Here is a 27126-nt window from a genome sequence, read left to right as displayed (position 1 = left end):
AGGTCCTAAAAGAGTGTGCAGACCAGCTGGCTGGGGTCTTCACTAAGATCTTCAACACTTCACTGTCCCAGTCCTGCATCCCACCGTGCCTTAAGTCAGCCACAATTGTCCCACTGCCAAAGCGTACTAACATTAGCAGCCTCAACGACTACCGACCAGTTGCTCTAACACCTGTTATAATGAAGTGGTTTGAGAAACTGGTCCGACGTCACATCATGTCCTGCCTGCCACCCACACTCGACCCACTCCAGTTTGCATACAGAGCTAACAGATCAACTGAAGATGCCATTGCTACAACGCTCACACCACCATCTCTCACCTGGAAGTGCAGGGCCGTTACGCCAGGCTGCTCTTTGTTGACTTTAGCTCTGCTTTCAATCACGATACTCCCGGACAGACTAATAGTTAAACTGCTGGAAATCGGACTTCCTTCTACCACCTGCCGCTGGATCAGAGACTTCCTGTCAGACCGTGTACAGAGAGTTAGAGTGGGGCCTCATCTTTCCTCAGCCCTCAGCCTCAACACCGGCTCTCCACAAGGCTGTGTACTGAGTCCCCTACTGTACACTCTGTACACACATGACTGTGTTAGTACCCACCCAGACAACGCAGTCATCAAGTTTGCAGATGATACCACCGTGGTGGGGCTCATCTCAGGGGGAGATGAGACGGCGTACAGAGCTGAAGTTCAGAGGCTGTCAGATTGGTGTGTAGATAACAACCTGGACCTCAATACCACCAAGACAAAAGAACTGGTAGTCGACTTCAGAAGGAGGAAGTCTGAGCTGCAGCCTGTCAGCATCAACGGGAGTGCGTGGAAAGGGTCTCCAGTTTCAAGTTTCTGGGTGTGCACATAGACACAGACCTCCAATGGAGCTCTAACACCTCTGCGGTCTTAAAGAAGGCCCAACAGCGTCTCCACTTTCTGAGAATCCTCAGAAAAATGGACCTGAAGAAGGAGCTGCTGACCGTCTTCTACCGCTGCTCCATTGAAAGTGTGCTGACATATTGCATCGGTGTATGGTTCTCCAGCTGCACCACAGCACACAGAAAGGCACTCAGAGGGTCATCAATATGGCCCAAAAATCATTGGACATCCTCTTCCCTCCCTGAAGGACCTGTACAGCACTCGCTGTCTCAAGAGGGCACGCAGCATCCTACGAGACTGTACACACCCAGGACACCGGGTGTTTAAGCTGCTGCCGTCTGGCAGGAGGCTCAGGCTGCTGAGGTCCCGAACAAACAGACTCAAGGACAGCTTTTACAATAGGGCAATAGCCCTAATCAATGCAAATAGCTGACCTGATTGGCTACCTGCCTGGACTTTTTTTAGGGGGAGGTAACAATGTTTAAAACAATAACAATAATAATATTTATATTTATAACAAGGTGCAATAATAATTAATGTGCAATAATAACAGTGTGCAATACACATAACACTTATTCTTCTTTTTTATTTCTAAGTTAATATACTGTGTTGTGTTGTTTGTGTTGCGTTGTGATGTGTCATATCGTGTCGTGTTGTGTTATATGTAGTGCCGACGTAGGACAGTTTTTCCAATTTCATTGTACTACTGTACTATGTATGACTGTGCAATGACAATAAAGAATTATCTTATCTTATCTTATCTTATTAAACTTGCATGCAGTGTGTTGGCGCTATTGCTTGTGAGAAAAGAGAGGGGGGTTTCTTTTCTACTTCCTGTATCCATTTTCTAAAAACTTCCCTGATGTTTTGGCTGGTTGGTTGGTGGTTAACCAGGAGGGCACCAGCTTTGTAACACACTAGTGGAAATATTTTATTTTATTCAGTTTGAATGGGTACCATCCAGGCAGTGCCCACTGTGGATTTGGGACCTTTTCCATCTCCTGATCGTCTGGATGGATGTTGTGTCTTCCTTTAAGTAGCAAGAGAACCCACTTATGAGTGAGCGAGGCTCGCAGATGCAGTCAAACAATAAAGGGGTGAGGAGGGAACTGAGTTCTTGGAGCATAGTTTCAGTAACAGATTATCTGTCAGCTGTCTTGGGTCTAATCTGTGCCAATGCTTTTGTTGGTATCGTCTATTATGGGGCAAAAATAATGAAACTTTTCAAGCAAATGCAGAATAATAATTACAAATAATTATTCCTGCGTTCCTTCCAGGTGGGCCATGGTTTACATCCAACCAATGAATCGGTCATCCTGCAATGGGCAGGCCAATTCACAGGACAGGTTTGACACTTTGATGACATCTTTGTTACAACTCCAGGAAATATCTTTAGATATCATTTCTATAAAAATACTTTTTTTCCATCCAGGTGCGACACATAGGCTTTTCTACAGGCTGGGGCTCAGTAGGGGAGTTCAAGATTTGGAGGAAGGAAGACTCTGATGACAACCACAATGAGGCTTTCACACTTGGAGTCCCACAAAACATGGTGCCTGGATCAGAAAGAGCTACTGCATTTATGATTGGTAAACTGTTTTCTGGTTGGATGCTTATACATTGCATATACTATTATTACTTCCTCCATACTGTCATTTACATCTGGAAAAAACTATTTTAGATCATGCAATCCTCAAGTGAATGTAACTAATATACGGCACATTTTGCAGTGTCAGTAAGTGAAGAGTGTTTGTGTATCTTGCTCTAATATCAGGTGATGTTATGGGGCCAACTTTACATAACCTGGACAAGCTCTTGAGGCTCCCCTTTGGGTGTGGTGAGCAGAACATGATCCACTTTGCCCCCAACGTCTTTGTTTTGAAGTATCTGCAGAAGACCAGGCAGCTCAGCCCTGAGGTTGAAAATGAAGCAACTGACTACTTACTTCAAGGTAAAGAAACTGAATCCTAACGAATTGCTTCCTTGGATTATTTTCTTTTCCTCGTAGGTTAAATATGACCTCCTCGCTAAGACAAGCTCTGATGGTCTCTTTAGAATTATTTTTTCATGTCCAAATGTGCTTGAGCTGTCATCAGAGTATTTAAGATAAATAATATATTAACAAGATGCTGAGTTAACTCAGTAACACCAATATGGTGATTCTTAAACATATGGATTACTTTCAGTACCACAGATTCTGCAATTTGTGCCCTCCCAAATACCCGCCGATGTAAACCCAGTTAGCTACCAGCACTTTAAACACAGGAACAAGGAAGTTATTTAAGTTCTTCAAGAGTGTGTCATGAATCTCAACAAGTCAAATCCTTTCTGGCATGAAGCTGTGCAAAGTGGCGTCATGCTCAAAGAAAGGAATGATTTCTAACTGTTTGTTGTTTTCTTAAAGTTATGCACCATAATTGGGCTGTCTGCAATCAACAAGAATATAGTTTACCTTGAATAACAGAGTTCATTTATCAGACAAAAAGCTTTTTGGCAGCGGAGCCTCGGACTGGCTGGGATTCAAAACTCGAATCGTAAACTGAAACATAAAGGTTGATGATGTTATTCAGAGTTATCAAGATTAGTCTTCCCTCTTATAAAAGGAAAACTTCAACTTTAATAAATGTCAATAGGCTTCATTATTGTGCCACACAAGGACAGGCCACCCTGCATATATATGTAAATTCAAGAGTTTGTCTTTGACATTGGGGCTGACCCTCAAACAAAGTGGAAATTCAGCTACCAAGTGTCTACTGTCTTAGGTACAGGAACAAATGTTTGAATATTGGTAAATTATTATATTGTGGGGTATTTTTTTTGTTCGTTTGTGTTGTTTAAGACCTGAAAACTATGCTGGATTCACCCTCTTGGAGGCAAGCACCAGAACATCTTTGCACAGTTTGCTTCATTGCATAGTTGCAAGTGAAACCACTTGACTGCATATGTAAGAACATCGGGGGCATGTCCGAGCAAACGTTCTGTTTTCCTTCATTTATTTAGTCGCAGCACACTATGCACAACAGAGCTGGGTGAAGAATCAGAAATCAATGCCAAAAGAGAATTTCAGGGATACACGAAAACCACAAATGTTATATTTTTGAAATGTATTTGAATTTTTTTGGCTACATTTTAATATACCGTGTTTAGTTTCACTGCGTTGATTCTGGTCTGCCTGATCTTCCAGGCTCACATGGGCTAGTTTACATGGTGGTGCTTCTCCTGCACATTACTTTTATCCTGTGCACATTTCTGCAGTGGTGGATAAAAAATAAAAAAATACATCCACCTAGAGATTTATCAACAAACCTGAAAAAGATGTCCATAATTTCTGCGTGTTCTTAGGAACCAACCTTTCTTATAGTACTCTCTTCTCATCCAGGCTACCAGAGACAGCTGACCTACAAGCGGCGGGATGGCTCTTACAGTGCTTTCGGAGAGAGGGATTCCTCTGGCAGCATGTGGTAAGTAGCTGTAGGTGTAGTTGCTGAAATGTGCACAACACATACCATCTAAGCTATGCTTGGCTGTAGCCACATTCCTCAGCTTTCAGTGGGACATAGGTTGCCGGCCAAAGCAGTAAAGTTTTTATCAAAACCTTCGTACGCTGTGCTCATATTAATCTATTCCTGTTGGTATGTTTAAATCTCTGAGTTTTTCCCTTTCGAGTGTTTATTTCATGTTTACACTGCCTGGAGGCAGGCAGGCAGACAACCATGTTAATATTTATAAAACTCGATTCGGTTGTCTCAATGGGGAGCTCCACTGCTTGTATTTTGAGGCCCACGCAGAATGTACATACCTCTGGTTGATTTATGAACTGAGGTGGGTATTGTGATATTTAATAGAGCTAACACCGTGAAACAGCAGGTTACATAAATGACAGAGAATCATAAACAAACTGCATAATTGGATCCCTGAGGTAGGCAAAGTTGTCAAGATTTATTTGCAATTAATCAGGGTTCATATCCGTAGCACTGAGTGGACCCATGCTGCTTTGGCCCCACAGACAAGCTCTTAATGCCACTATTGGAGACAGTGTTATAAGTTGTCTGGAGCCACTTTACCAAAAAGGTTTTACCTTTTTTTGACATGGTCTAGAAAATAGAAATGGTGCATGTCTCCTTATGACTCACTACCTGGGTGTAATTGGTAATATTAAACCGCTGCTGAAAGCTTGAACTCTTCCCCTGATGACTGTGAGAGGATATGAGGATGTAACCAGCAGCGGTTTGGAGTTTTCCTTGGCACCCAGGGTAACAAGTGTGGGCTGTGGGCACAACACAGATGGTGAACATTCAGTAAAACTGCATCAGACACTTTATGAATCCATCAACAACATGTTTGCATCCAAAACAAGCCCAGCTTTTGCTTCAGACTCAGGGTTCATGAGCAGAGCACTGCTTTACTGCCTGCTTAAAAGCAGCTGTAATGCAGTGTTAATGTATCCCAGGATGTTAAAATGTATCAGTATGGAAATTGACAGGGTTTAATGAAAATACAGAGCAGAATGACAAGGGCTGGCAATAATGGTTAGGTGTGTAGCGCTAATTATCTCTGATGCCAAGGCCGTTAACAGTTCACAAACTGGGCTGAACGTTCGCTGACTTGATGTTGTGCAAAAGTAGAGAAACACTGGCAAAGAAAGAAATTATGAGATGTGTTTCTGACCTTTACCTCTTTCGTTCTTATGGTGATAAGAATTAAAAGACCAATATTTTGCAAATACAAAAATATAGAGATAGAAGAAGCAAGTGATGACTTGACCCATTCATTCGCACTGGAGCTGAGTTCAAGCTGAGTGCAGGGCTGTCAAAAATAAAGCCCGGGGACCAGAATCAGCTCGGTAAAGACTCCAATCCGGCCCACTTGACAGCTTTGGAAAATGTAAAGTAGGGCCTAAATTTTCGACTTTTATCTTAACTTTCAGAATTTTTTTTTCTAATGATAAAGACATTCCCCATGGCCATTTTTACTACGCTGAAGTAATTAAGTAATAGTTAACAAATAAAGGACCGAAAAGTTCTCCTATAGAAATTTCAGTTTTTTACAGTGTGTCCACAGTTAAAACAATAAATAGGGCATTCCTTAGAATTAACAGACATCTGGGCAATGAGCAGCCACATCTTTTTCTGTAATTTTACACATTTCCTTTTTCAAATTCTTACCCCAAAGAGTTGTGCTGACAGATATTTTTCATTTACTTCAAGCAGAATTTCTTTATCATACAGAAAAACTGAGACATACAATTGAATTTGCACTTCTTTTTCTTATATTAAGATATCTCCAGGATTAAATGTGCAGTTTAACCTCTATACACTGACAGAAAGGAGAGTTTCACTGCTCCGACCCACATCAAAGTGGTTTGTATGCGGCCCACAATGTAAAATGACTTTGACATCCCTGGCCTGGAGATTCGCTTAATGGTCCGCACCATCTCCTCTGGTTGGAGCCAGGATCTTCCAAATATGGGAAGGGAGCTAGAGCAGACGAGTGACACTTGATCCTGACTGGGGTGCATAGCTAATGTGTACACATTGTGCTTAATGCCAAAATTGCCTTGTCAGTCACTCTCGACCAGGCATGTCTTTTAAGCCAACCACGCCCCTAAAAATACCTCCTTTCAGGCCTGATATTTGCTTCATATTGGAATTAATTTCAAGACGATCACCAGCACACTGAATCATATGAAGTGGATTTAGCTAATGACATCATACGGAATTGTGGAACCAATTTACAGACTTACTATTTAGTGAGAGAGGTTGACTCGTTTTCATTTGGGGTCTATTGGAGGCAGAGATTCCTGTTTTGTTTTGTTCTTTTAAGCCAGCACCTGGTGATATTGTACTTTAAAGTACTTCTAGATTGTCTTCAATTTAAGATGTGAAGCCCGTTCACTGACAACATAAGTTTCCCCTCACTTAATTCCTAATGTGACCTTTACCCCTAAAAGTAATTGAAGCCTTGAACTTCATTTCAAACTAGAGGTATGAATTCACTATTCGGATACAATTACAAGATTTTTACGTTCCCCCTGCACAATATTTTTAATATTCCAGGCAGACAGTAAATAAAACTTCAGAGTGAAGGCTGTCTTGCAAACTGCAATAAGCCTTCAAATTGTCATGTATTCTTTAATTTTAGCTAAAAGAATAAAGCAAAGTTGTAGTAAATCAAAATGTGCTTTACAAACTTGTGTGCTTCTTCCTTATATAATTATCCTTAATAATAGGGTTTAGTTCTTGGCTCTACATGTTGAGGCTGGCATGTCATTTGTGTCTCGACCCAAAGATTGATCTGACAGCATTAGCAGGGTTACTGGCTGAATACCTGAGATTAAAAGAACTGATACGCACTGCTGTATTAACTTAATATCTGTTTCCATTCCTGTGCCAAACCTGTATGTCAGTGTTTGTGTTGTCGCTTGCCTTCTATTTGCAGATGTGTTGTAAAATATGTTTTAAAGTAAAGCCATTTACTGTGTTAACTATACGATATATAGTGAATCCAGGCTCATTAAAGTAACGATAAACACTTTCTCTGAATCCACCTCGTAAAATTCTCCTTAAAGCTTGTCAACCTCAGCTTTATCATGGAGCACACCCATGTATTGTCTCGGAAAAGTCCTTTAGCTCTGCCCTTTGAAGCACGGGGCTGGATGAGTGTAGCTCATAGAGAGGATTTGGATGTGTGGAGTCAGAAAACGGGAGAAACAATAAGTGAAGGCGAGAGTGGTGAGATGGTGACCTTAGTCGTGGGGTGAGTGGTGGAAGTGAGCTTGTCTAGTGCTTCCTTCCTTCTCCAAGCTAAATCATATTTACATTTTCCAGTACCTTTCCCCGAAGCCTAACATTTAAAGTCAGTGACACAATATCACTTAACATTATAAAAATTCCAACGGACTTGTGGCTTCAGCCCTAGTTTTGTCTCTGGGGAGGAATAATCCAGGTTCCAACCACGGAAGATTTAATGTTTTTGGTTTATGAGTGCAAAGATCTTTTTTTTCCAGTTCATCCCCTCTGGTACTCTTTTCTTGGAGTGTGATCTCACTTACAAGCTGCGTTGAGAAACTAGAGTGTGACCTGTTTGTTTATTCCGTTATTTCTCTCTTTGTTGTACACAGCTTACCTCATCCTGTAAGTCTCTTTTGGTAAAGGGGTGCTGTAATGGAATGTCTTGCTGTCACTGAGCAGTTGTTGGCCAGAGACTGCTGTTTTCTACCAGTACCGGGAGGTCTGTTGTTTATGGATGCGTGTATGTTTATTAGCTCAGCCGTGTCCCCCAGGGCTGACCTTAGCCTTTCTCCATTTCTCCCCTGGTTCTTCTCCACTGTGGCCCACTAAAACCACAGCTCTTAAACTCTCAGTTGCACTCCCGGGCCAACCGGATTCCCAACCTTCATTCCTGATATTCATGTTTGTGTAAGTTTCGGAATGCTTTCGGGGAATCTTCGAATCACAACCAGAAACATACTTGATTGGCCCGTGTGCAATTTCACATTCCCAAGAGCACAGCTGCCACATCCTGTAGCACTGATCAAACCCTGCCGCACCCATCTGCTCCCCTCCTTGCTTCCTTGCTTTTTTCCATTTCATCAGCTCCATCTATACATACCAGTCGTCTTGGAAAACAACATCCCAACGTTTATGGACGTCTCTATCAGCCCCTCTTCCCATTTGTTGACAGATAGAAAGAGTGTGGAAAAACTTCTCAGTCCACTGAAATAGTGATTCCATATGTTGTCAGAGATCTTTGATATCTTCTTTTCCTTTCCCTTACCCGTCTTTTTCCCCCCTATCTCTCACCTCCATCTGTCCTTCCTCTAAGGTTGACAGCATTTGTGCTGAAGTCCTTTGCCGAGTCTCGAGGATTCATCTACATTGACCCCGATGAGCTTCATGCAGCCAAGTCTTGGCTCATCAAGCATCAGGGAGACGACGGCTCCTTCCCCGCTATGGGACGCATCCTCAACAAGGACCTGCAGGTAGGGCTGTGTCTACATAGATGTGAGGTGACAGATGTTTAATTTTCTGTGCTTGCAAAGCAGGAACGGGTGTAAGAAGTAGATTGGATAGACAAGATGGATAATGGCATTGATTGAGAGGGCAATAATCACATAAATTTACAGCATGAACCTGGTGTCAGACTTCTTAGCTAAAGGATTTCTGGACTGATGAATACATTTAAAGTTTAACAATATTTATACTGCAGTGAAATGAGAGCTGAGATGTTATTAAGTGAAAACATGTCTGGTTTTGACCACAGGGAGGAATCCATGGGAAGATTTCACTTACAGCTTATGTGGTAGCAGCTCTGTTGGAGACAGGGATTACCACAGAGGTAAGCAGGCCAGCAACACTGAATGACACTGCAGACTATTTATTCCTCTTGCTTCACAGTTGCTCCTCAGAGGCAAACGAAATAGCGTTGAATTAGGCAGGCCTAAACAAACCCACTAAAACATGCAAAAGTCTCCCATTTTGACAAATACGTCACGTAAAATCAACGCAGTGGTGTAAAGTTTGATTCATGGTTTCATCTAGTCTCAAAGTGAGGTGCTTTACTTAATAAAACATACCTGCCCTATACTCCTAAAGTCCTTCCTCCCAGCCTGGGTCGTGTGCGGACGTATCGCTGCATTCCTCATAGTTGTGAAGATGGATGTGTTGGCAGTCCGCCTACTCAAATTTGTTATGCCCCAGTGCTGCTAATGTACCGTCTTATCATGTTTAGGAGTACTTCAAAAGTTTCAGGCTGATGTGCAGAGACATTTGATTCCCATGAAAGACACCTCTGTTGCATTGCTCTCTTTCTGCCATCTGTTTTTTCCCTTTGTCCCTCCGCTTTGCTCTTTTTTTCTACCTTGCTTTTTCTTTATTCTCCTACTAGAAGCCGCCCTCGATAAATAAACATCAGTATTCACTAAAAGAAATGGAAAAGTTAGGAAAAGAGTCTTCTATGATCGTCCTCAGCGTGTGCTGGAAATTCCTTAAACATGAAAGCCTCCAAACCTCAGATTGTTTTTGTCTTTGCTCACCAATCGTCCAGATAGTTGACTCTTTATTTAGCATTTCCTCCGCCTGGCTCCTCTCCATCCATCTGTCTCTCCCCCCCTTCCTCTCCTATCTCTCCCAGAAGGTTTCTTCTGAGAATCTGTGCTTTTACAACTGATAAAAACCAAAAAGGTATCCTTCACTTCAAAGCAGTACCCCCACCTTCAATTTCACTTAATTAAAAGATGACTGCTGCAATTAAAGTGAGTGGCTCTGGAGGCCTATCATCGCATGGATGAGAGGGAAGGTCACATCTGCATGAGATGAAAGTCACTCTCAACTTTTTAATGGCTAAAATGAGTGTTTATTCAATAACTACTGTCGTGTTTTTGGACAGAGCAGCCTCTAAAATAAATTAGGTTGATGATGATTTTGTGTGCATGTGTTTGCGTTGGGGACACGGGATTAAAAGTGTAGCAGTAGTTACAATAAGTAAAAGCTATATCTGATGATCCTGGGATATAGAATTGCACAAACAGACCAAATCACTATAACCCACTCTGTTATTTGCAACGTAAACTATAGAGACTTTGTCGCAATGTTAACAGCACATTAAATGTGAAATATAAAATTCTGCTTGACCCATTCACAGCGGACCATCAGCTATGAGATATGAAATGTGCTTGTATCAAGGCATACAAATATTTCTGCCAATATGACACTGAGTAGAACATTTTTACAGATTCTAGAAAAATGTCTCTCTGCCACATTTTGTAAACTTTTGATCACACGTTCATCTGTGTTTGCCCTGTGGTCTTTCTTGTCTGGTCCAGGAAGAGAAAGTGGCAGTGGCTAAAGCCAAGGACTTTCTGGAAGCAAACACATACACTGCTGATGATCCTTACACTACCGCTCTGTCTGCGTATGCCTTGGCACTGCTACGCAGTCCTTATGCCCCGCTGGCCTTGCGCCGCCTCAACCACATGGCTATCACACAAGGTACCACTATGAGCAATACTGTTAGTAGTAGTAGTATTTTAAGTCAGAACTTAACCAGGAAAATTGAATCAAGTATTTTTTTTTTTTCCACGACAATATTGCACGTTAAAATGTAGAGATTTAGATCTTCTTTGGTCAAATCTTTGTAGCAAAACAAAATTATTACTGGTTTATATTTACAGCTTCCTGCTCATAATTTGAACAAGCAGTCAGGCCCAAACTATAGGAGAGCAGCTACTTTAAAACCAGCTGCTGCAGTATTCAGCAGCAGTTTGCTCCACCCCTCCCTTTCCCCTTGTCTGTCTTATCTTATTGTTGATTTCCTTTGGCCATTTCCTTGTCTTCCTCTTGCCTGAAACGTTCTGCAAGTTTGGCAGATTTAACAACGTTGCAGGCGTCAGGGGGAGTGGGGCTCTTCCTTGATAGCAATAATTTTATTCCCCAGGTACAGTAAAGGCATAGGGTGGGGTAGCAAAAGGATAATCAGGATAATGATCCATGAAATATCTAGCATAGTTAGTGAGCCCACAGTGAGCTAATGTGTTGAATTTTGCTTTTTTCGCTTTGTCTTTGGGCTGGCACCATCCCCCATTCTGGTGTGGATGTTTTCTTTTAGTTTTTATGAAAGGAGATTGATGGAAGGAGCGGTGAGTCGTTACCCCTACCTGTCTGTTTTACCTGGTTTGTCTTTATAGATGGACTAACCCACTGGAGTTTAACTGGGAGCACAATGACAGATGAAGACACTTTCATGGGCTTCAGTGATGGCCTCGCTCAGTCAGGTATATTGTACATCTACAGAATAGCTCCTGCCTGTGTAATATAATGCAAAGGTGGTGACAGCACAGTACTATACACTAGCTTTGAATTAGCCTCTGTCAATAAAAACACACTGAGAAAATTGCAACTTTGATTCTTATTGTTAACACCAGCAATATAGCACTGATTGAGTTTTTTAGTTCTTGATAACAAAGCTAAGAGTCGAAATGCTGCCCTTTAAAATCAGTTTTTATTTGTAGTGGTATCAGCAGAAGTGGAGATGACTGCGTATGGTCTTTTGACCTACACGCTGCTGGGGGATGTGGCATCTGCCCTACCCGTCGTCAAATGGCTCTCCCAGCAAAGGAATGCCTTGGGTGGCTTCTCCTCCACACAGGTACCTCTGTTTTTCTTTTCTGTATTTTGTTGTAGATTAAATTAATTATAAATGATAAATGACAACAAACTGTCTTTCAGTGTTATGGACAGTTGCTACTAAAGATAAAGTATAACTTGTTAACTTGGTGCTTCTTGAAAACCCCCTGTGCCAGGACACATGTGTGGCTCTGCATGCTTTGTCGGAGTATGCCATCCTGTCTTATGTCGGAGGAGTAAACCTCACTATCTCACTGGCCTCCACCAACCTTGACTTCCAGGAGACCTTTGAACTCAATAGGGACAACAAGAAGCTCCTCCAGAGTGCCAAGGTAACCTGAATACGTGGTCTAGTTTCATGTCAAGGCTGTTCAGCGTTTTTGCACACAGGTCATGAAGGAAAATGAAGAAGTTGTCCTTACGCACATGTACCACACAGCAGGATATACACACATCTAGTTTAGGCTAGCGTGGTCACACACACAACACCCACTCGGTCGCGGTGAATCCTTCTGACAATAAACAAGCTATCCTCATGTGGGAGCAGCAAAGGACGAACCCTGCAATATCTAAGCAGCGCTTTATCAAAATGAAATCCCTTAATCATTACCAGTACTTGAGGTGGTAAATCCTCCTTAAGAGAACCCGCTGCACTTTAATGCAGTTTAGGAGCTGTGATTGATGAGCAGTTATGTACCAGAGCCACACACCGGTATTAAACATTAATCCCCGTTTCCGTGTTCAGCTGTGCGGTAGCCAGGACCTTTTGATACTGCCAAACCATACCAGGCTTAACTGGGCCGGATTTCCCAAAAGCACCTTGTTGGTCTGTTGATTTAATAACTGGATTTATTACAAACTTGACAGCTTGGGCATGAACTACCTTGGCCAGAGCACTGTGGTGTCAGGTCAGCACTACTCTGTGTGTGTGTGTATGTGTGTGTGTGCGTGTGTGTGTGTGTGTGCGTGTGTGTGAGGCAAAGGGCTCCATCAGCCAGCTGGAGTGGTTCAGGTGAGAGTTCAGTAGGTTCTCTCTGCCAGGCATATTCCTCCACTGTGATTAGTAGTGTCATCTTAATTGGGGCAATTAAGGCCTGCTGGTTAGTAGCCAGGGAACCACAAGTGGCAGTGTAGCAGCCTACAGCATTCATTCACTTGATAAATGACTCATTCACCTCTCCCTGCCCCCCCTGACTCTCTTTGTTTCTCCTCTCTCTCCCCTTTTTTCAGATCCCCAGTATCCCCACAGGCCTTTTCGTCAGCGCTAAAGGAGAAGGCTGCTGTCTCATGCAGGTACTGTGCTACTACAGACACAGGCTCACACAAACACACATTTGCATTCTTGAAAATTGCCCAAAATTGAACTTTAATGCAATGCTTATTTCAGTGACTCACAGCAACACTCTGCCAGTAGGGGAGAGGCTCCATAACGCCTCAAATTCCAACATGAAATTTGAAATGATCTGGCATAATTTAGCCAGTTGTTTTGGGGTGTGTTGATCCCTGTTGTCTCTCTCTGCCTTGTCACAGACAAACAAAAGCCCCTTTTATAAACAGAAAGAGTTGTTTTTCTTTGTAGACGATGACCGTGCCTCTCTTCTTATCACTCATATTCAAACATGTGTCTGCTTTAAAACTAAACAAGTTGTAAATGAAAAAGCATGTGCGATCAAAGATGTTTACAGTCCCATTTTCCGAATCCTGTATTTGAAATCTGACTTGATGTGAATGAGGCACTAGAGGATGTGGTGGTCGGCTTCCAGCCCTCTCCCCTCTGCAGGTTTCCCACACACAAACATGCTTTTTTTTTTTCTTCACACCTCTCTCCCTCTCTGCTTTCCCCATATCCACACCTCTCCGTGAGTCAACACACCTCTCTGTCAGCCCCTGGGGCCAGCAGCACCTGGGCTCTAATGAAATACTTGAGCGGTCCTGCCTGTGTATGTGTTTGTAGGCATGCAATGAGTATATGTCAGTTGCCTCAGGAATATCATTTAGCAGCTCTGCTAGGGTCTCAGGTAACACTGAATGATTTATCAGAAATGTGGACAGTTCTGTTGAGAATAATCTTCTGTGAAATGAAAACGAGTGTCAAAGCAGTGAATTGTCCCCAGGCTAAAATACAAGCTGCTGAATGCATTTCTGTTGTCCACAGAATATGATTTGTGGTTTATGCTTTAAAGACCTTTTCTTCTTTTACTTTTTGATGTTAGAGGTTATAAAGGAAGGAGTCAAATTTTAATCATTTTGTTACTTTTTTTTTACTTACTGACCGTGTTGGTATATATATATATATATATATATATATATATATATATATATATATATATATATATATATATATATATATATAAAAAAAAAAAAGTAGTAAAGCTTCCATCCAAAAAGTGAAATAATTTGGTTGAAAACAGAAGGCTTCACCTAGATTTACTAATCAGATTTCACTTTTTTAGAATAAACTTGAAATACAACAAGGACTACTTATCAAGATTTAATGTCCGGATCACAAAGGAGCATTTGAAGTTAACAAGACCAACAGGTCACAGTCATACTACTGGCTTTATGAGACAGAACTGTTCTCAGGCATCAACATTTTTCAGTTAGCATAAGGCACCTTGCGGAATAATAATATTAATATTTACATTTATCGTTAAACCAGTGGTATGGAAAAAGTGGTTGTTAGATTCAACCTGAGGGGAGCGTGAATGTCGATAACAGCTTTAATGGTTGTCCATTAAGCAACATAATGATACAGGGGAAAGTTGGGGAAATACTAAAGTCAGCAGGCTTCATCAAATATGTGGGCTTTTACCATAATTTGGCAAATAGTTGCAAAATGATGGAAAAATGCAGTCATGGTAAAAATTAAAGTACACTCACTTTAACTTCTAAGATCTTATGCAACAGGACATAATGACATTCTGTTCCTTGGAAGGTCTTAAAATTGGGTAAACACAACCTCAGATGAACAACAAAACATGACGTATTACATCCGTCATTATTTATTCAAAAGCCAAAATGAAGAAGCAGTATGTGAAAAATGAAGTCCACCTTTACTCCTTCCACAGGAATTAAGAAGGTGCTGCTAATCAGATGCAGTTGATTACTTGATCATCAGCAAGTGTGACCATGTTTGCAAAAGCAGAAGTTTTGGCAGTTTGGAGGTCTGGAGCATTCAGGTGTGTTCACAATGCCAAGAAGAAAAGTCATCAACAGTGATCTTGGAGCAGTAATTGTAGCTCCCCATCAATCTGGAAAGGGTTAGAAAACCATTTCCAAACAACCTGAAGTCCATCATTCTCCAGTGAGACATATAATTCATGAGTGGAAAACATTTTAAACAATCTTCCCAGGAGTGAACATCCCAGCAAATTTGCTCCAAGATCTGACTATTCATTTCTCAGGGAAACGGTCCAAAAGTTGAGAGGTGCATCTCAGACTCAGTAGACCTCAGCTAGCATGTAAATGTTAAAGTTCACGGCAGTACAGTTAGAAAAGGACTACCGTATTTTTCGGACCATAAGGCGCACTGGATTATAAGGTGCATTAAGTGAAACAAAACAGTCAGATAAGTCAAACTTTACTCAACTCATTCTTCTTGCTTCCTCCACTTCTGTACCATTGATTCATTAATGTTGAATTCTCTCGCAGCTCCTCTATTCCTATGTTATTGCAATATATTAATGACTAACCTGGTATTGTGGATGGATTATCTCAGTTGTTCTCCTGACTGAAGTTTGGTCCGTTTACAGCATCCTGCCATGCGATTGCATTTGTCCCTAACCATCGGGAACCCTCACGTTAACTTTTATCGAGTGGAAAAAAGTTAGCGTTCATCCTCCAGCTTCACTGTGTTTATGTAATGCTAACATAGCTGTGTAGCTAGCGATCACGTAGCACATCATTATATACCAGCTAGTCCAACTTCAGTAACCCTACAAACATCACTGCTGTTTAGTTTTCTGTCTTCATTTATGTTGGAAGTGATAGCAGAGCTGTACGTTTGAATTCTTTCAGGAATCTCTCAGTCAGAACATGCTATATCATGTTTAGTTGGAAACTAGCGAGCTAACTTATGCTAACTTTAGCTCCATTAAATTTAATAAATTCTGTTTTCATGGATGCCTGGATGTTAAACTTAATTGTTACACCTGGTAAAGCAGCAACAAAGATGAAATAATTTAGACAGTTTTTAACTCTCAGTGATGCTGCAGTGTTTGACTTTGGGACCTGAAGCAGAGTTTGGACCCAGATTACTCCGCGAGGCTCCTGACTACGGTAGCCGTAATGCTCCGATAATCCATCAACCAGTGCGGCTTCATAGCTTACCAAAGTCATACTAAAACATTTTTTGACAGATTTTTGAGCGCTGTGTACCACATAAAGTTGGTTCGAGGTCAGTAAGCAGAAGCAGAATTCATACATAAGGCGCACTGGATTGTAAGGCGCATTGTCGATTTTTTTTGAGAAAATTAAAGGATTTTAAGTGCGCCTTATAGTCCAACAAATACGGTAAACAAGTGTGGCCTATTTGGAAGGGATGCCAGGAGAAAGCCTTTTCTCTCTAAAAGAGCATAGCAGTACAGCTTACATGTATGTTTGCAAAATTCACCAAACGTCTGGAACAATGTCCTTTGGATGAAATGATACCAAAATGGAGATGTTTGACCCTCATGTACAGCACCATGTTTGAAGAAACCCACGTGCAGGATAAACTCATACCAAGTGTTAAGCACGGTGGTGGAGAGGTGATGACTTTGGCTTGTTTTGCAATCACTGAATCAACCATGAACTTTTTTGTATACTAAAGTATTCTAGCGTCACATGTGAGGTGGGGTGTTCACACTCGACTTCTTGCTCTTGGCTTTGCTTTTATTAAATAAAAAATCACCTGTGTTGTTGGTCATCTGAGGTTGTATTTACCTCATTTTAAAAGGTGCTTTTATTATGTCCTGATAAGTAAAACCTTAGGATTGACAGAGGGTGTGCTTTCTTTCTACTATAATTGTAGCTCAGTGGTACAGACCCCGAAGCCACATCGCTAGCGTGCCTGATTTTCACAAGTATCTCCTTCTCTCTGTGTGTCTGTAGATCGACGTGTCTTATAATGTACCTGACCCAGTTTCCAAGCCGGCCTTTCATCTCAAGGTGGATCTGAAAGAGCCTTTTCAGGAACGAAACCTGCAGCCCCTCTCCTCCTCTTCCTCCTCCTCTTCCCGTCATTCTACCTCACGATCCCGGAGCCGCGCTGACAACCGCTCTGAGCTTAACTGGAAGCGACGGGCACCCATTGACGATGATGACCCAGCAGCCCACCAGGACAAATTGGATTATCACATCTCATTAGAAGTTTGTGCGAGGTAAATGTTTACCACACACTTGCACACAGAGCTGGGGAAAAACATGTATTCATCGCCAATCCTTTGTCTAGGTGGCTTCATTCAGGCTCGTCTAACATGGCTGTCATAGAAGTACCCATGATTTCTGGTTTCCGAGCAGATGTCGAAAGTCTAGAGCGGGTATGTAATCGCACATGACCACACTTTAAAAGAGGCTTAAATGTTGTTGGAATACTGTCGCATTTAGCCATAGTGACTGACATATTGCTTGACAGGCAGGTAATCAGGTAGTTGACTAAACTGAAAAGAAGGTAGAAAGAGACAGATGCATCTTGAGGCCATTTAACAATAATGAGTATGTCATGGAATTGATCAAACCCCTTTGCAAACACCACGCTCACACGCTTCGCAACCACACAGGATGCAACATTTAATTCACTCACATAAACAAACACACACATTTGAGATATTGTTGGGTTTTAGCGTAAATAGCACAGTGAAGCATTCTGTCCCGTGTTGTTTGACAGCACAGGTCCTGAAAACATCCTTCAGATAGCGGCAGGTCATTTAACTACTGCATGTTATGCAATGTGTGCTGTTGAAATGTTATATTCATGTGTCTGCATGTGTGTGTATGTGTCTTGTTGATGGGGATCATTTTTAACTTGGAGGTTAAAAGTCATCAGGCCTCTCTGGGCTTACAAGACTGTAGACATACACTTCACTAGGCCATGTGGGGTACATAGAAAACTTGTAAAGTGTAGAGTTGACAGACAGCATTATGCTGGATGGATGAAATGAGTAATGGAGAGTAAGGTAAATTTAAGGGCTGTATCAAGGTCAGCCCTCCAGCCACCAATCAGAAACTTGTCCCTCATTACTAGACAGTTATAGGGCTAAAGTCTGCAGGCTTCCACCTCCAAAAGAGCCACCTCTCTGGCTATCTGGAGAGATGTAAAACACGCGTACTCATACACACATAGTACTGTGAGTATATCAGTCGTGACTGACCCGAGTTGTAGTGGCTAACAAGCTCAGTTTACACCCCTGGAGTTTTACTGCTGCCTGCCCGACTGCCACTTACATTCCTCAGTTTATGGTGGCAAGCTTGGCTTCTGCAGTGATGTCTAGTTGCATTCATTGATGCTGCAGTACTGAATGATTAGTCCAGTGACTGACTGGGAGCTGCCACAGCCATGGCCTCTTATCACCCAATATAATGAGCTTTCTTTAACAACCCAGGGCACCCTGGGGGTATAACATTTGAGCAATGGGAGTTCATGAGCAATTTTTGGTTATTATATAGACAAACAATGCGTTCGTAAACAGAGGCCAGTTCTATTTGTTTGTGTGTAAGTGCGTGTGTCGTGGTGGCGCCAGCTCAGGCTGAGCACCTCATAAACCCCTGCTGTCCAAAGGCTGCCACCTCTGACAGAATGAAAACCCCCAGTGGGGGGAATTAACTGCTGGCTCTCTATGCACACACTCTGATTCTTAGTAAACAGCATCCTCATCGGTCATTCATACCGTCCTAATTATTAGACAGTAACAAAAGCCAGGCCTGCGGCACTATTTCAAATTCGTCCTTCCGTATTTAGTGGTGAGTCGAATACAATTCCATTGCAGAGACAAATTTTCGTGACTATTAAGTTGCATACAGGCGAACGTGACACACGGCAACAGTAACGCTGCATTCGCAAGGGGATGATGAATACAAAAATCCAAAGAAGTCTGATGTTAAATATTTTTTAAAAACATATAGACATTAATAATTGCTCTTTGTGTGGTGATGTTAATGCAAAGTTTCATTCATATTGCCCCAGGGTACATACAGGAATATATACATACATACGCTATGATCATTATAGTAAGATGTTCATGTAAACATGATCATTTGTGCATAATGTTTAAAAAATAAGTATTAAACAGAGTTCCGGTAATTCTACAGGAAAGCTGTCATCTTTTTTTATTTCAGCTACTTAAAAAAAGCCTTTCTGAGTCTCTTAGTAATGTCTTTTTCATTTTCCACTGTGGACATGACTTCATGATAGAGTGTATATGGTTTGCATTTCTGTTGTTGCTCACACATGCCTCCCAAAATGAGACACTGGGCACAGAACAATAGAAATTCTTTATATACACTACAGTCATAATCTGTACAAGCAGAAAAGGGAGCAGTTTAGTTAAATATTAATATCCTAGATGTACTGTAGAGTAGTGGTCACAGGGCTAACATAAGAACTGTGGGTTTTCTTTCATGTTTGACACATTATATTTAGTGTTCTGTGAACAGTAAACCTCGGTTGGCATGAGGTGGAGCTGTCCAGACCGCTGTGGTGCTGATTACTGCTAATGTCCATTGTTAATGACTTCTCTGCATGTTCATATATAAATACTGTAGTCGTACATGTAGCTGACTTAGATGGATGCCATGCACTATGTGTTTTTAAATTGACATTTTATAATCTTACTCGGCTGCAGTTTTAGAAAATCGAAACAAGTTTTTATCAGGATCTGATAAAAAGGATCTTTAATTCTTCTCAATAGGTACAAAGGCAAAAGATATTCATAAAGCCTTTCCAGTACTATAAAATCAAGTTAAGCATTATTAAACTTTTACTATTTTAAATGAAAATGTCAAGAGATCGAGGTTAATATTTGCATATGAAGCTTGATTTCGTTATGTACTGTGCTGGTCAACAGCTGCTGATGGACAAGAGAGTCGGTCTGAAGAGATATGAGCTGAGTGGGAGAAAAGTGTTGTTCTACTTTGATGAGGTGAGTTCAATCAAAATTCTCGATTGCCTGAAAATTGCATACCTGTTGCATCACTGTAAACACAAGATAAAAAGAACCTCTGATTTATTTATTTAGTTTTTTAAGCAGGCTTAATAATACCCATGTTTGTGTCTGTATTCATGTGTATGTGGGCTAGGGTGCTTTCATAAGTCTTTCTCTGTTTGTCCACCTTTCGTAGATTCCCAGCCAGTGTATGACGTGCGTGGCCTTCCAAGCTGTCAGGGAGTACATTGTTGGCAAGACGGCACCTGTTCCGGTCAAGATCTATGACTACTACGAACCAGGTGTGCCTCTGATGAATATTTTAACCCTTTAAAGCCTGAACTGTGAAATAATTGCCATAAAATTCAAATTATTTGAAACTGGACTGTTTATTGAACCTTTTGACAATAAATAAATACATATTAATATGCATGTATCCTATTTGCTACATTCAGCATTTTTTTTCCCAATTTATTGCTTAAATATATTGTCTGATATATTAAGACTTTTTTAATAGGGGAAAAAAATCACAATGATGATGAAGAAGGCATTAAGAGCTTAAGTGCTCCTCTTTAAGGAGTTAAACACTTTTTTTTCCTGCAACTGGAATTTTTCAAGTTTATGACCTACTAATGGTGAGCTTCATTGTTTCGTGTGTGTGGATGTGTGAACATGCTCGTGTGGGTCTGTGCTTGTCGTGCAGCTTTCGAGGCTACCCGGTTCTACAATGTTAGCGAGAGCAGTCCACTTGCACGGGAGCTGTGTGATGGACCTACGTGCAATGAGGTGGAAAGTTCAACCAATCAGTGGATAGGTGAGAAACATGTGCAGCGCTCCTAAAAGTGTGGAAAGGCCTCACTTTCATGAATCTAATGAAAAATTATGTTTCTGCAGGTTTTGTGCAGGCAAACCAGTGCAACAATGTGTTTGGCTGTCTGGAGGAGGAGCGGTTTGAGCGCTGCACGTGCTACAGGGATTGCGGTTACGATGGGGATCCTGTTTGTGGGTCAGATGGGCAGCTCTACCAGAACCAGTGTCAGATGGAGGTCTTTGCCTGCAGAAATGGCACAAGAATCAAGCAGGTTCCGTTGTCCCAGTGTCCAGACGGTAAGAGCTCTGTCATCACGCATCATCTCATCTGTTCACAGATTCTGAACCTCTTTGTTTAACCTTAGTTTAAAAAATATGTATATTTCTCTAATAGTGATGTTTGCACAATACAATAGCCAAGCTGCAGACCAAAGACTCTCCCAAATCCTGGATTTGTAGTGATTAAAATAGGTCTGGTTCCTGTTGACATTTGTTTCCACCCAATGGCTGAATAAACATTTGAGCAATCACAGTTTAGGCAGTGATAAGAATAGATCCGTCATGTCTGTTCATCAAAAATGTATTTCAAGTTTTTGCAAGTCCACATGTTAAAAAGTTGTGAAAACATCCTCTGCCAACTTCAGTGTCAACAGGAAATGTCACAGACCAGATTTATACCTGACTCGGATCACAAAAGTTGGCTGAATGAATGATCCAAAACTAGTAGCCTGAGATGGAAATTATTGTCTACATGTCTACATTTCTCTCTGTTCTGGAAGAGAAATGTCACAGAAATAGACAAATTTGAGTTAATATAAAGCATGTGTCATTTCATTTCTCTATACAGTTTGTGGTCTGTGACTCTCGGGCATTAACAGCGTGCCCCAGGGTATTTTTCCTTAACTGTATGTGTGTGTTTCTCAATTCTCACTGTGTGTTTAATGGAATACAGTCGCTTGGGCTCATATGAATGTGCAATCCTCATTTTTTCCCTTTATTTTTATGTGTGTCTGTTCATGTACACATGCTAAAGTGTATGCAATGATCTGAGTTTGGGAAACAGCTGTTCAGGTGTTGAGCTGATTACTGAATTAGTTTTTTTTTGGGGGGGGGGGTTGAGAAAAACTACCCATCGTACCCCAACCCCCTCAGCCCCCACCATCCTCTCTCACTCACTGCTGTATTACAGGGCTCCCTCCAAATGACAGAGTGCTTTTGTCCAGCCTTTGAAATCCTTGTCACATTCCTTTCCGACGCACAGCCCAACAACAAAGGAGCGTTCATGTTGTGGAGCAGATTGGGAAAAGGCATAGACAAAACTGTGGTGGGAAAAGACCTCAGTTTGTGCCAAGTCGTTCATGCTAGAGATTATCAAAAGGATTGTATTTTTTTGTTTATGGCCCTCTGACCTTGTTTGTTTGTGTACAGTTGTGCGGGGGGAGATTCATGCCACCGTTTCCCAGTTTTGAAAAGGAAAAAGATATGATTTGCTTCCACACATGGCCTCCTGGCCATGCTTTGGCCCCTGCTATTTTTGGATAGATAGAATTTAGTGCGGGCCTCTGTTCAGACTGAGTGTGCATCAATGTCTTGCCAAGAAGTGTTGCTCAGTGGGGTGGATAATGCTTCTGGCCAGTATTTAGATTATGCAACAATGAAACTCTGTTGAATTCGTTACTTGTTTTTTAGGTGCTGTGGCAGCCACATAAATGTGAATGATCTAACATGTGTCTGTTTATATTTCCAGTGAAGACCACGGAGGACAGGCAACCAATAGTGAGTCAGGAAACTGAGCAACCCTCGGTGCCTGTACACACAGGTAGTCTCCCATATCACACCTTTTCCCCACTTACACAGCTTTGCATTCTTTCATCTCCTATGTGCACTTTCAATGCATTTTTTTCTCAAACTCATAGTTTGTCTCAGAGACAACAGCTTTGCTTTTTTTTTCTTGTTTTCCTTCATTATTTGCATGTTTTAAAGAGCCGAAAGCAAATCTAAATCTTAAATTTACTGTCTAATTTCCTTTTGCTGTCATTGTAGGTGAAACTCTATTTCTATGTTAACTAAATGTAAATGCAGTGGGCGGTGAGCAACCCCGTGTTTGTGGCACATTGGCGTTTGCAAGGGCAGGGAAGAAGAAAGGATTTAAGACCAGGGTGAAAAGGTTGAGACAGTGTGTAAGGGCTGTAAAGCTAAACAGGAGAAAAAAGAGTGAAGGGGATGACCAGGAGATGGGATTAGAAAAGAGAAAAGGAACAGGGTCAGTGGGAGAGTAGAGGAAAGTAGATATGCAGGTGGGGCGTACGGCAGCACATTCCCCTGCCACCACGTCATGTTTTTACAGTCTGTGTGATAAATAGGTGGATCGTTTTCAAACAGCCGGCTTGATTGTTGCTCTGTCATGAGCTTAGATCAGCTGCCATTTTCAGGGAGGCAGCCAGAAAATTCCTGATAGGATGTTTGGCTGTGCGTGCAAGGAGGATGTAGCTGTGTTACATTTGGCAGTGCAAACATAAAAAAAACAGTCATTCACAAGCTGCAGGAGCGTGTACTTGTATACTGTGTGCGCACATCGCATGCTGTTATATGTACATGATTTTAAACTCGGGCTGCATGAAAGTCTGAGTTGCCTACAGGTGTGTGTGTGTGTGTGTGTGTGTGTGTGTGTGCGCGCGCGCGCACCCGGTGTGGCACAGCCTGCACTGACTTGTTGCTGAGCCCGCTACCCTCGGTAGCTGCAGTTCATAAAGCTTCTCTCACTCAAAGGTCTCCTTAGTACAAAAGCCAATGCTTCGCACTCACCACAGGAATGCTGTTTCGCACTTACACAAACGCACACACATATCTATACGTGCACACATAACGCATACACTTCCTGCATGTCCATACAGGCAGATATTTGCCCACACACAGAGACACACGCACACACTCATCTAGAATAAGATAACCCTGGGGTGATTAGATTGAATAAGTGCTGTAAAAACACTGTCATTGTAAACCATTAGAATGTTCACTACATGCCAGATAAGTGCACCGAGAGTGTAATGGGTGAATGTGAGTCGTGCCATGAACCTGACAGTTTCCAGTGTAACAGCGGAGGACGCTGCAGCTCTGGAATTAGCTTCCTTGTGCAGACTTGCCATGTTGGTGACCTTCTGCCAGAGGACAACATACAGTAGAAAACCTATACAGGCATTCCTTCAGTTGATTTTTTGGTTATAGACTTTACATCATATTTGTCTTAAATTGGTTTAACTCTCACCATATGTGCTGTGGGCCTCAAAGAAGGAAAATCTGATTGCAGGCTACTCAGAGTAAAGTGAACTTTCATAAAGCTATACCTTGAAAAGACTGATTCAAGCCTAGCACGCTTATATGAGGATACAACATTTTAAGCAAGGTGCGACCCCTGCTGTGTGTGATGTGGTATTGCTCCTCAAGGGGTCCAGATGTGCAGTATATTAAAGGTGTCCTGTGGAGCTGTCTCGCAAGTCAACAGGGTTAGGTTTAGATTTAGTGTTGTTAGCCAGGATTACGATCTGCATCCTGCAGGTTTAAAAACATTTTTCTGTCTCACAGTTTACATCAGTAGTTACTTCTTAAAAGTCTTCCTCATCCCTGTGTTGAAACATTGATATGTTTTTCGTGGCACATTACCACCACCTGTAGTTTAGTGTAGTAGTACAACACCAACTATATATATTCATATCAGGACAGATTTTTATTTTTTTAAAACCTCAACAGTGTAAGTTAGAGTATCCATGACAGCCAGAACTTTCATTTTTATCTCACCTACCTTGTGTCTGTGTTTCTCAATAACCCTGATCTCTCCAGGCGAAGAGGAGCAGGGCTCTATGGCAGAGGTGTCCTACTACTCCTATGAATACGACCCAGACTCTGATCCTTTCCTTGCTGATGCACAGGGAGGGGACCATTTTGATCTACCTGAAGGCGGCAGGGGTGTGGAGCACAACGTGCTCCTACCAGTAGATTCCCAGCTACCCACACTGGACACAAAAAACACGCCTGAGCGATGGTATGAGCTACATCTTTGATGTATTTGTTTAACAGACTTTGGATTAGTAGACCTCTCTGATGTTTTCCAGGTATCTGGAAGAGTCTGTTGTGAACAATCATCTTTGGTATTAATGTTAAAGGAATAAAAACACAGTCTCCACAGACTTTAAAATCAGTTTTATATTGTTCAGCAAGAGATGCTTTAACAGAGTTAACTCTTTCCCCCATAAAGAGGACATTTAATCTCCCCTGTTCCCAAATGACACCTCGGTATATATCAACAAAGTTGTTTGATGACCATTAGTTTTCCAGTTTTTCCAAGGGTAGCTGCACAGGGAGAGACTGTCCTCTCTTACTTTTGATAAAAACCCAGTCACTTTGTTTTAAACGCTTCAAGAGTTACTCCTAGGAGGCTTTCAAGGGATAAAGAGTTAAAGATGATCCTTTAAAGAACGTGTGTCCTGTTTTCTTGTCATCTACAGAAACACTCCCAGAGTGAAGCCATACCCACCTCCGAACTGTACATTATTTGTGAATATGCTAGTGAATGGAAAGAGAAGAGAGACTTGTTGAAAGGAAGACATGGTGGGGTCTGGAGAATGAGTGTTTGACCTTGTGTGAGTCAGAGTGGATGCATTTATAAGCCTGTGTGTGTGCTTGGATGTGACTGTGTACGTTTTTTATTAAGCTAGTATCCTCCAGACTTGTATTTTTCTTCCTCTAGACTCCTAGTAATCAATAGGCACAATATCATATTTGTTAATCACTGTACTGCCTTAATAATCACTAGAAGAAATAATCAAGTATTTATGTTTGTAATTACACCTGATGTTAAGCAATGTATTTTGTTATATTTTCTATCTGTGGTATTTATTTTTAGATAGAGATCATATCATTTTTATTTTCTAAGTCGCCCCCTCAGTACAATCTACCTGCCCCTTGTGGATTTTTAAGATGTATGCTATACTATCCAAGGCATTTTTTTCTTTCATAGCAAGCTTTAACCCAGTTATTGCAATGTTTGATGAAATTCCTCTTCTGGTATCCTGCTGGAAAACAGACATACGCTTACCATATGCTTTACGGAAACATAAGCTGAAATGTTTTTCATTTTAAAGATTTTTTTTTTGGCATTTTTGTCTTATTAGACAGCAGAGTAGAGATTGACAAGAAACACAAGGACGCAGAAGGGGACTGGCATGCAACAAAGGCCTCTGGCCGACTCTGACTTATACAGTTCGACCCCAGCTGTAGTGTTTCTGAAATGATTCTGCCAAGATACCAGCATCTCCTCTCACCATTGAGATTTGATTGTACAGCTCATAAGCTATTTTGTTTTTTTGTTTAATTTTGATCTTTGAAGCAGTCAAGTTAAAAATATTAAAGAATAATAAAGAATGAAGTTTTGATTTCTGTAAAAATACCAAATTTGATCAAATGTAACCCAGATCGATATCAAATATTGTGATTTTTAAAACAAATGAGAATAAAATTTGTATGCAGTTTAGGCCTTTGGTTTCATTACTTCACTACCTGTGTTTCTCCAACTGACTTACTGTGATATCTGCATCTTTCAACTATCAGAGGAGCTGCAGTGCAGTTCTTTATGAGAGATGTGTTGCTCCATTTCCTTTAAATGGACGATTAAGTCAGCAGTCAACTGTATTATACTCAGCTGTTTCAAAGGGCCTTCTGCTTTTACTCTTATTCCTTGTATGTACCTGCATTAGAGACAGAAAGCATGTTAGTGTGTGTGAATTTGTACCTAACTGCATACTCGCACATGTTTGAGCCTTAATGTGTTTGTGTTATTTAGGTTGCCAAAGGAGGGCACCCCCAGGGGAGCGTTAAAGCCTGTGAAAGTTTAATGTTTGCTTGCTGCACGTCACTTGTCGACCCTCTCGGTTACAGTTGCCTCTGGAAACTGGCAGCTCAGGCCTTTAAACCGAATCAAATCAACACATAACTGTGTCTGGAAAGTGTGCTTGGCTCGAGGTTAAGGATGATAAATCAGGGGGGTTGTTAATTCACTGTGTATTCCATCAGTTCAATGCCAAAGAGACGCCAAAATACAGGTTCATGTGTGCTGCACTACATTTGACTGTGTTGGGGTTTTATAGCGTGTACTTGGCATCAAAGCATTGCTGTGCTTGTCCATTCATTCTAAAGGAAATATTCTCTCTGC

General features: G+C 41.4%; 1 protein-coding gene across 2 annotated transcripts in view; it reads left to right on the top strand.

Moving 5' to 3' along the window:
• Positions 1 to 26448, top strand: part of cpamd8 (C3 and PZP like alpha-2-macroglobulin domain containing 8) — a 46407-nt gene extending 19959 nt beyond the window's left edge. Inside the window, exons 25-44 of one of the 2 annotated variants that reach the window (XM_039606656.1) lie at positions 2146 to 2214; positions 2301 to 2457; positions 2643 to 2819; positions 4248 to 4329; positions 8693 to 8849; positions 9131 to 9205; positions 10692 to 10857; positions 11553 to 11639; positions 11877 to 12013; positions 12168 to 12323; positions 13222 to 13284; positions 17083 to 17351; positions 17423 to 17510; positions 20034 to 20108; positions 20308 to 20413; positions 20815 to 20925; positions 21006 to 21218; positions 22669 to 22740; positions 24759 to 24960; positions 25424 to 26448. In XM_039606656.1, coding sequence (XP_039462590.1) covers positions 2146 to 2214; positions 2301 to 2457; positions 2643 to 2819; positions 4248 to 4329; positions 8693 to 8849; positions 9131 to 9205; positions 10692 to 10857; positions 11553 to 11639; positions 11877 to 12013; positions 12168 to 12323; positions 13222 to 13284; positions 17083 to 17351; positions 17423 to 17510; positions 20034 to 20108; positions 20308 to 20413; positions 20815 to 20925; positions 21006 to 21218; positions 22669 to 22740; positions 24759 to 24960; position 25424 — 2463 coding nt within the window. In that variant the 3' untranslated portion in view covers positions 25425 to 26448. Of the gene's footprint in view, positions 1 to 2145; positions 2215 to 2300; positions 2458 to 2642; positions 2820 to 4247; positions 4330 to 8692; positions 8850 to 9130; positions 9206 to 10691; positions 10858 to 11552; positions 11640 to 11876; positions 12014 to 12167; positions 12324 to 13221; positions 13285 to 17082; positions 17352 to 17422; positions 17511 to 20033; positions 20109 to 20307; positions 20414 to 20773; positions 20926 to 21005; positions 21219 to 22668; positions 22741 to 24758; positions 24961 to 25423 lie in introns of those variants that run through there. The other variant, XM_039606657.1, reaches the window with a different exon arrangement.
• The last annotated feature ends 678 nt before the right edge of the window (positions 26449 to 27126 follow it).

Source organism: Oreochromis aureus, linkage group 23 (assembly GCF_013358895.1).
Source record: "Oreochromis aureus strain Israel breed Guangdong linkage group 23, ZZ_aureus, whole genome shotgun sequence".
NCBI classification, from domain to species: domain Eukaryota; kingdom Metazoa; phylum Chordata; class Actinopteri; order Cichliformes; family Cichlidae; genus Oreochromis; species Oreochromis aureus.
Note: the sequence above shows the minus strand (reverse complement) of the source record. Positions and strands in the feature narration are given on the sequence as shown.